Source organism: Pinus tabuliformis, chromosome 7, assembly GCF_031772625.1.
Source record: "Pinus tabuliformis cultivar Carrire ecotype Pingquan chromosome 7, CPIR1, whole genome shotgun sequence".
Taxonomy (NCBI): domain Eukaryota; kingdom Viridiplantae; phylum Streptophyta; class Pinopsida; order Pinales; family Pinaceae; genus Pinus; species Pinus tabuliformis.
This window is the reverse complement of record NC_142293.1, coordinates 1,919,557,115-1,919,567,442: the sequence shown is the minus strand read 5'-3', so window position 1 is coordinate 1,919,567,442 and position 10,328 is coordinate 1,919,557,115. Positions and strand designations below refer to the sequence as shown.

At 35.6% G+C, this 10,328-nt stretch overlaps 1 protein-coding gene across 1 annotated transcript; it reads right to left on the bottom strand.

Moving 5' to 3' along the window:
- Positions 1–2,792: 2,792 nt before the first annotated feature.
- Positions 2,793–3,311, bottom strand: LOC149256180 (secreted RxLR effector protein 78-like). The gene has a single exon (XM_089455257.1). The coding sequence runs from the start codon at positions 3,309–3,311 to the stop codon at positions 2,793–2,795; it is 519 nt and encodes a 172-aa protein (XP_089311383.1).
- Between the last annotated feature and the right edge of the window lie 7,017 nt (positions 3,312–10,328).

The following is a 10,328-nucleotide window of genomic DNA, read 5'->3' as shown; positions in this document are numbered from 1 at the left end:
ACTCTCTGTCCCCCTACTGCAATTCCCAGAATATTTGTGCTCTGATCCTTGCTCTTTCTCCCCAGGCAACCCTCTGGCTCGCTCAGCCTCCGCCCTTCTTTTACAAATCCCTGCTTACCCCCCTCTTCTGCCTTACTGTGCATGGCAGAATACAAAGCTAACCCGCTCATACACCACTCCTCCCCATCAGTTCCCATCAGACCCCTCTCTTCCATCATACTAAGCAAGTCAGAGAGAAATGCAGGAGGAGAGCCAAAGGAGACATACCTGAGTTCACGCTTGCCCGTCGAAGCTCCCAACACCTGCGCAGCACAGTTCTCCTCCTCCCTTCGCCGCATACTGAGTTTTCCTCCCTCCCTTGCCACCCTCAAGTACCTCAGCCCATCTGACCCACGTCCCATCCCACTACCGCCACCGTTTCTAACCTTCTCTCTCCCCACACTCCTTCCACTCCACTGCCTCGAAACTCCCACAGACATGCAGGATGCCACCATGGCCTTTTGATCGATGGTGAGGGCAGTAGGTGGCCGTCCTGGCCAGCCTCTCCCACGCGATGTCCACCTTCCCGTACTTTCCTTCTTTATCACCCCGATCGGGGGCCACCTGTGTCTATTATCTTGAGGTCGTGTCTTCATGGCAATCTTGGGCTAGTATTACTTTGAGGGGCTCTAATCTTGGCTCCTCTAGTTGGGTCACCCATATGCTGTCTAGCTTGCCTCCTTGTTCATTACTTCCCCAATTTGCAAGGAAATCTGCTGCTCTGTTGCCTTCCCTTCTTACATGCTTGATGATCATATAATCAAATCTCTTTGAAATGGTTTCCAAATCTTGGACCAGGCTAGCCGTCCTCCAGCTTTGCGTGACTTTATCCCATGTTGTCCCATTATTGAGTTTCCTTATAATGTTAGTAACCAATTGGGAATCGCCTTCAACTTCCAAGTTGTTGTAGCCATTTCTTATCGCTATTCTCAGTCCTTGATAGACTGCCATAAGCTCTGCTTCATTGTTACTCATAATACCACCATAGTCTGAGTAAACCCATCTTGTTCTGCCTTGGTCATCCCAGAATAGGCCTCCAAACCCTGTCGGGCCCGGGTTGCCTTTGGAGGCTCCATCAAAATTCAGTTTGATGAACCCTACCGTGGGGCGAGAAAAGTGGATAGGGTTGTTGCACCCTATGTCAGGGGGTTTCCACATTTGCGGCGCTACCATTCCTTGTTCTAGATTAAGCTTGTTCAGAATCTGTTCTTCCTCAGGTGTCGTTTTCCAATCCTCTGTGCTCCATGTTTCCGCTAGAATAGTTTCTCTTATATGACTCAGGGTTTTTTCCCAGACCTGCTCTAGAGACAACGCTTTATTTTGAAAGATTCTCCTGTTTCTTTCTTTCCATATCATCTATATATTCATGCCTACTGCTAGACTCCATGCTCTTCTAACCAATGGGCTCATGAATTGACCTCGTCCCCATTGTTTAATTGTTTCTTTGATGTTTTGATGATCTCTATTTGTCCTTCCAAAGAGTCTCCTTACTTCTTCCCATTGTTGTTGTGCACCACAACACGAGTTCAAGAGATGTTCCTGTGTTTCCTGATCCTGTTTACAAAGACAATATCTAGGAGGGCCCTGAACTCCACATTTTTGAAGTTGATCCCAGGTCAGAATGTGACCTTTACCCACCAGCGATAAGAAGTGAGTCACTTTCGGCCACCAATTACTCTTCCATATTTGTTTCCATAGGGGTGTCATATCATCTTGTTCTTGCTGCGTGGTGAGATGGTATGCTTCTTTAATCGTGAAGTTCCCCTTCATTGAATGACCCCATCTCAGTATGTCTGGACCTGTTCTGATAGGTATTTTCCTTGTCTACATTTCTTTTATATACAGCTCTCTTTGCTCTCTATCAATATGTCCATCCCATTCTTCCGGATTTTTCCAGGTTCTCCAGGATTCCTCTTGGCTTCCTTCGTTCTATTCTCTAACATAGTTCAACCCTTCCTCTTTTGCCTTCTGGTATGTGCCTCGTAGAACCTATACGCCATTCAGTTTCTCCCTTTGCTACCAAGCTTCTTCCCAGAATTTGGCTGAATTTCCATTCCTAATTTCCCAGAAAGCATGCTTGGATATTATGTCTCTGTTTTGACTGGCCAGATTCCATATTGTCGATCCTTTCGGGGTTTCCTCCAGTCTTAAGATTTCCTCTGAGGATGTTGGCATGTTATATTTTTTTTTCCAGATTCTTTTCCATAGGTCGTCCCCTCCCCTCATCCATCTCCACCAGAGCTTAGCCCCCATTACTTGGTTCAAGGAGTATGGATCTCTCAGACTCAATCCCCCTTCGTCCTTACTTTTCACCAGGCCCTTCCAGGATACCAATGCCCACTTTCTTTGCTGCTTCGGTCCTCCCCAGAGGAATTTTTTGAATATCTCCACCATTTTGGTGCACGCACCTTTGGGGGCGGCCATTGCCGAGAGTTGGTAGATCGGAATCGATTGTAAGACTGCTTTGACCAATACTACTCTTCCTGCTATATTCAGGGTTCTGAAGGACCAATTGGCCAATTTGTTGGTAATTTTCTCAATGGTTTGTTGCCAATTCGCCATCCTTAGAGGATTCAGGGCTAGCAGGGTGCCAAGATATTTTGTGGGCAGCTCTCCTGAGCGGAAACCCAATAATATTGTTAAATAAGTTTTGACATTTCCTGCGGTATTGAAGAAATATATACATGATTTCTCCTTATTAATTTGAGTACCATATGCTTCCATGAAGAGGTCTAAGATCCCTTTTATTCTTCTTACTTCTCTGAGAGACACTGCACAAAACAGCATGATATCGTCCACAAATTGTTGGTGCGTGATTGGGAGGTTATTCCCCATATCTGGATCCCTTTAATTTTCCTTTCCCGCAATTCTTTTTTGATATATCTTCCTAACCCCTCCACCGCAATGATGAACAAGCAGGGGGATAGAGGATCCCCCTGTCGCAGTCCACTAGAGGCCTTGAAGATTTTAGAAGGCGATCCATTCAAGAGAATGGAGAAATTTGGGGTAGAGATCATGGCGAAGACCCATTCAATCCATCTATTACAGAAACCATAGGCCGTTAGTACCGATTTCAGGTATTCCCAGTTCAGACAATCATAAGCCTTGGAGAGGTCTAGTTTGATCATCATTCCCACTTCTTTTTTAGTTTTCAAAGAATGCACTACTTCTTGGAAAGCTACCAATCCATCCAGAATTTGACGCCCTTCCACGAAACCTGTTTGTTCCGGGGAGATAATGCTAGAAAGGATTGGCTTAAGTCTTTTAGCCATAAGAGTAGCAATAATTTTATATATTACATTACAAAGGGCAACGGGTCTAAAACCCTGGGGATCTTCAGACTTAGCAGTTTTGGGAATAAGAGACAGGAGAGTTGAGTTTAAGCCTATACATACCTTCTAGTTTCTTCGAGATTCTTCCACCACGTCCAGAATGTCTTGACCCAAGAATTGCCATCCAGCCTGGTAGAATTCCACTGTGAAGCCATCTGGTCCAGGAGCTTTATTCTTCTTCATCCCTTTCACGATCTCTTCCACCTCCTCCAGAGTTGTTGCCCTCATAAGAGCTAAATTTTGATCTCTGGTTATCATGCTTGGTATCTCCTTGCAAATTCTCCCAGTAGCCTCTCTTCTGTCTTCATGGGATTCCGTAAGGAGGTCTTTGAAATGACTTACCAGAATCTGTTCCATTTCCTCATGTTGAGTTAAGCGAAGTCCTTCTTTGTTCTTTATGGAGAAGATTCTATTTCTCTGTCTTTGCTGGATCATTGCCTGATGGAAGAACTTCGTGTTCCTCTCCCCTTCTCGTAGCCAGTTCACTCTTGATTTTTGTCTCCACAGAATCTCCTCCTGTTTCCTTCTTTCTTCAATTTGGTCGATCAGAATCCCTTCCTCTCTAGCAAGTTCCTCGCTTCTACTTGCTATTATAATTCCTTGTTGAAGTTTCTTCATCTTCTGGTCTAATAGCTGCTGGTCTTTGAGGATGTTTCCAAATTCCTCTTTGTTCCATTTTTTAATTTTTTCTTTCAGTTCCTTTAGTTTTAATTGGAAGGTCTGCATCCTGCTTCTTCCCCTTTGTTGGCTTTGTTTCCACCATTCCTCCACTTTCTTCATGAACTTCTAGTCTCTGAGCCAGAAAGCCTCAAATCTGAAAGGCCATTTCTTGGGGCTAGCTTTAATGTCAAGTTCTAGTTTAATTGGCCAATGGTCAGAACCCATTCCCGGTAGAATCATTGCTTCAATGAATATATCCCGGTTTATGATCTGTTCTGATATTAGAAATCTATCCAATCTCGAGGCAATTTGGTGTATACCTCCTCTTCTGTTGTTCCAAGTGTGAGTCCCATTTATTGTTTGTATGTCTACCAATCTTTGTTCCGCAATCATTTCTCCGAAAGCTTCCATATCTGAGTCTATTCTTCTGAGTCCTCCCCTTTTCTCCTTTAGAGACATGATCATGTTAAAGTCTCCTCCAACAATCCATGGAGTTTCTGGAAAGATGGATCAGATTGTTTCCAAGTTTTGAAGGAAAATCTTGTGTTCATCCGATATATGTGGACCATATACACCGGAGAGAAGAACCCATTCCTGAAATCAAATATCCCTGAATTTCCCTAAAAGGGTTCGAGGAACGCTGACCCAATTTTCAAATTGAATCTCCTCCTGGTTCCAGAGGATTGCCAAGCCCCCAGCACTGCCTATGGCATCCTGACCTATTATCTCATAATGCGGCTTGAAATTACTCATAATATCTTTTAATTTCTGTTCTCTAATTTTTGTTTCTTGAACTATCATTATCTTTGGCTTATCTCTCTTAAGGCTCTCTTTCAGATATCTTTGTTTCCCATTACTATTCAGCCCTCTAATATTCCAGGTTGTAATGATCATTTTAACAGTTTAAGGGGTTGTTGGAATACCTCCGACAGGGGTACAACTCTTCCTGAGTTTACCAGCATTTCTCCAACCATTTGGATGGTCTCGCTCATAGGTCTTCTTCCTCTTTTCCTTCCTCCTTTCCCTGTAGTACCCACATTTGTGCTCTGTCCTCCTTGCGATCCTCAATGTTCTCACTGATTTATTATGACCGCCCCTCTTTTCTCCTTGTATCTTTGAAACATGTCTTTATATAATTGCCTTTAGTCTTCTGGGATGAATCTTTCATCCAAATGCCTCCATCCGTGTAGAAGTCTCTTCATGACTTGTTCCTCTTCGCTTCCTCTGTACCAACCTAACTACTTGACTCAAATTAAAATGGTTTTTTATTATTAACATATTTTTAAGTACATGCCAATATTAATTTGTATTAAAATATTTTATAGATAACCAAATTACAATAATTAAACATCTTGGTCACATTTTTTTACTTTTAATTACTTTACAACATATTCGTTTTTTTATTACATCCAACATCATTTTTCTATTTAGCACATAATTTTTAACTTTTATTTTTATTTTAAAGGGATACAGATGGATGGACAGACTTACACATCCCCCTCATACTAAGTTGTAGAATGAGCCTCCGCTCATAGACTTACACATCCCCGTCATACTAGGTTGTAAAATGAGCCTCTCCGCTCATAGACTTACACATCCCCCTCATACTAGGTTGTAAAATGACCATAATTTTTCAATTTGTTTGTATTTTAAAAATTTTCCATACTTATTTTTTACTACTTAATCCTATGGATCTTACCTGTGTCCATCTAATGTTCAAAATACAAAAAAAAACTATCTTTTAATTTAGAATATGTCTAGAGTGTTCTCCTCTTTACATTGCCTTGTATTTACTAATATTTTTTAATACTTAATCCTATGGATCTTACCTGTGTCCATCTAATGTTCAAAATACAAAAAAAACTATCTTTTAATTTAGAATATGTCTAGAGTGTTCTCCTCTTTACATTGCCTTGTATTTACTAATATTTTTTACTACTTAATCCTATGGATCTTACCTGTGTCCATCTAATGTTCAAAATACAAAAAAAACTATCTTTTAACTTAGAATATGTCTAGAGTGTTCTCCTCTTTACATTGCCTTGTATTTACTAATATTATCCAAAAAGAGTACAATCCATCATAACTCCAATATCTATGAAAAAATTTTGCTTCCGGGATTTATCACGACTCCTTGTTCATACACTGAAAAGAAAAGCTTACCATGTTCCTTATCAATACCTCTCTTTGATAGAAAGTCTACTATCCAGTTTTTCTCCCAGTAGACGTGATCAAAATTTATATGATGACATGTTGTTACCAACCTCCTATTGAGTTTCATCCAATTGATTAATATGGGAGGATTGTGCATTTATCTTGGCTTATTCCTAATCACCAACAATGGCGATCATTAGAAAGCCCTAATTGCAAATTTTCAACATGCCTTATGGCGCAACATCGCCCACACCACTACTTGTGGACACAACCTTCTCATTTGTAACTAGGTAACAAACAATTCCCCTAGTTTCCTTTACAATCAAGATAATGTTTCCAAAGGTAAATACCTTTCATGAAATTTCATTATAAAAGAACTTGAAAAATGATTTGTTATTTCTTCAATAGCATAGTTGAAGGGCTCCTCTTCTAGGGACAAAATATTAAAAAGTCTAGCATATTTTCATGTTCTCTATGATCTCAATAAAGATAACAAATTATGTGTGAATGAAGCACCGCTGCCTCATTTAATGCAGTTATGACATAACATGTCGATTCATGGCATAATAAGAACTTAATACACATCTATCAATTTTAAAAAAAACCCTACTTTCACTAAATATTGTAGTTATCCATTTTTTTATTAACTTTTTTATACCCCTTTATATTTTTCATTAGCTTTGAGCTCAATTTTTTATAAATAACATATAAAAACATTTTACCACTTACTATATGTTCAAGATACATATATCCCCATGTTCATATGGTATGGTATGAGAGCAGTGGAATGAAGAGTGTATATTAAGATTCGTTGATTTAAAAATAAATGGTCAAATGAGGTCCTCTCATATTCCTAAGAGCTAAATCAATTGATATGGTATGGTATGAGAGCAATGGAATGAAGAGTGTATATTAAGATTCGTTGATTTAAAAATCAATGGTCAAATGAGGTCCTCTCATATTCCTAAGAGCTAAATCAATTGACAATGCATAGTTTTTATTAACTTTTGCTAGACCAAAAAACTCATTTTTTTGTTTAAGATATAACTATGTACCACTTGATGTATTTATTGTAATTAAAACATAGTATTTCCTATCTCATTTTTATTAAAAATTAATTAATTTATAAATTATTTAAAAATAGATAAACTAAAAATTTTAGCATATAACTTTTTCAAATTTATTTTTTATTTATTAAAATTAAAAAACATAGCATTTCCTATCTCATTTTTATTAAAAATTAATTAATTTATAAATTATTTAAAAATAACTATGTACCACTTGATGTATTTATTGTAATTAAAACATAGTATTTCCTATCTCATTTTTATTAAAAATTAATTAATTTATAAATTATTTAAAAATAGATAAACTAAAAATTTTAGCATATAACTTTTTCAAATTTATTTTTTATTTATTAAAATTAAAACTAAAACTAAAAAAAATTAATTAAAATTTAAAAAAAAACACCAAAATTAACTAATTCTTTCCTAAACTATTAAATTAAATATTTAATTTTACCAAAAGATTCCATTCAAATCCCAAAAAGAGATAATTTTTTTAAATGCAAGATATCTATTTATTAAACATGTTTTTAGAAAACATCACATTCCAATTAAATTTATTTTTATTAAATTACATTTAAAACTCCAAAAGGTTAACTATCTTGACCAAGGAAAATTTATCAAAATATTTATTTAGCTTATTTTTCTCATAGCTTACAAACACATAATATAAATTAAAATCATTTATCTCAAAATAGGAGGAAAAAAAAATCAAAATATTCATTTAGATTGCTTGTTATCTTTTAAGGTAGAGGAAATTTATTAAAAAAAATCATTCAAGTTATTTAAAAAATACTTTTAATTAGAAAAAATTCACAAAAAAGATTTACAGTAACCTAGATCTATTAATACGGATTTAAAATGATCCTTAAGGGATTCAATTTTTTTAGGTGTAATTTTTTTTCCCAGTCAACAATATTTAAATGTTTTATATAGCTGTTTTTCTTTTAGATTTTTCATAAATTCTATTTTGACGAAGAGGAGCAAAACTTCAATTCATTCGTCAAAACTTCAATTCATTCGTCACAAAACAACTTTTCGCACCATACTAGACTATAGAATGAGCCTCCCAAGTCAATGAATTTATTGTATAGGTTTTCCCTTTGGAGCTATAGAATGAGCTTCCCAAGTCAAATGAATTCATTGTATGGGTTTTCCTTGAGCATTGTAGTTTTATGGCTTTTAACCTAACCAATCTTGTTTGTTTCCTTGGGAATAGAAGTTCATAATAGTATTTTTAATTTTCTAAATTCTAAATTGTATTTTTTTTTTAACCTATGTTAGTTTCAATAAAGTGATTAGGCTCATTAACATATACCAATCACATTTATTAATATAATTCTGGTAATTTTTAGTGTAATTTTTTATTTAATAATTTTGAATTTTAAACATAAAATAAAATATTGAAAATTTAAGGACAATCAAAAAAAAATCATTTAAAAAAAAATAACAATAAAATATATAAGAATGATGTGTTGCTATTTGATAGTGCCTCCTTATATTTGATAGTTAGTGCCTCCTTGTATAAAAAGTAATTGATAATTTTAAATAATAATAATAATTTTATACATATAGTTTTGAAATCTTAGTTGCTAATTTTTAATTTTAAGTAATTGTTAAATTTATCATTGTAGAATTTAAGTAATTGATAATTTTAAATAATAATAATTTTATACATATAGTTTTGAAATCTTAGTTGCTAATTTTTAATTTTAAGTAATTGTTAAATTTATCATTGTAGAATTTTAGTAATATGTACTTTCACATTTTTTTATAAAAATATAGAAATGGAAGTAAGATCTTCCAATTATATAATTACTAAAATTGTAGATTTTAATATAAATTTTTGAAAAACTAAATAAAAACTTTCCAGAAATTTTTAGATTTTAATAAATAAAAAAAAAAATTTCGCCATTTACCAATTCAATTGATGATGATAATGATGATGATGATGATGATTAACGTCCGCTGAGACCAAATAATGATCTATCGGACCTAAAAAGACAAATTATTTATTTTGATTTAAGATTTTATTCCTATGCTCAAAAAGCTTGGAGAGAAGCCTCCCGAGTTCACTATAATTTTGGCATTGTAAAAGGCTAGGAAGGTCAGTATTGTAACAAAGGTTGTGAAATTGAGATCTAATGTGGTTGTATGCAGGGCACTCTAAGAGGAAGTGGTTTTCATCCTCGATGCTCCTATTCTCACAAATATGGCAGATCCTTTCCATCCATGGCGTTTTAAAAACTGCCCAAAGGCCAGTTTCACTATGGAGCTCATGAGAATTCGTTCTAATCTTTGCTATATTAATTTTCTTCTTTGAGCTAGTTAAAATAGAGAGATACTTTTGATCTTCAAGGGTGGGGTTGATGCCCTTCTTATAATAACTTAATTTTCTTTTAGACGCTAAATCTTTCTCACACCACAATTTTTCTTTGAACTTAGAAGTAACAATATCTTTAATGTTATTTATGTTTTGAAAAGCATCATTCTCATTGATCTCCCAATAGTTTAACCAGGCCCTTGTGTCCTTATGCCATCCTCGGTTAAGCCTTAGGTGGTTTTGGCTGGAATTTAAAGCTAGCTTAGGAAGTCTATGATTGTCCATGTTATTGAGCTTGTGCTTGTACAACAGAAACCTGAACATAGCTAGGCTCTCAATAGGAGAAAGACCTGCTTCTATAAGGAGAATAGGATAGGGTGTATTACTTTTAATTTTCAGGTTATAAGTTATAAAACGCTTCTGGATTTGCTCAATCTTTCTCCATGATTCTCTGGAGATGCTGCAGCCCCAAACTTCACAGCCATATAAGATAACAGGAGTGACTAAAGTTTCAAAGAGGAACTTCTTTTTATCCCACATTACGAGGTTTGTTGTTTTACAATTATTTTCAAGACCAAAATAAGCTTTCCATCCCCCATTGATCATTTTCTCAATGCTATGGTTCCAGTAGAGCTTGTGATGGATATCAATTCCTAGGTACTTGTAAGAATATACTTCCTCCAAGTTATTATTGTCATACATAAAATTAGCGCAAGTGTCCTTCTTGGATTTGATAATCATAACTTTTGTTTTGTC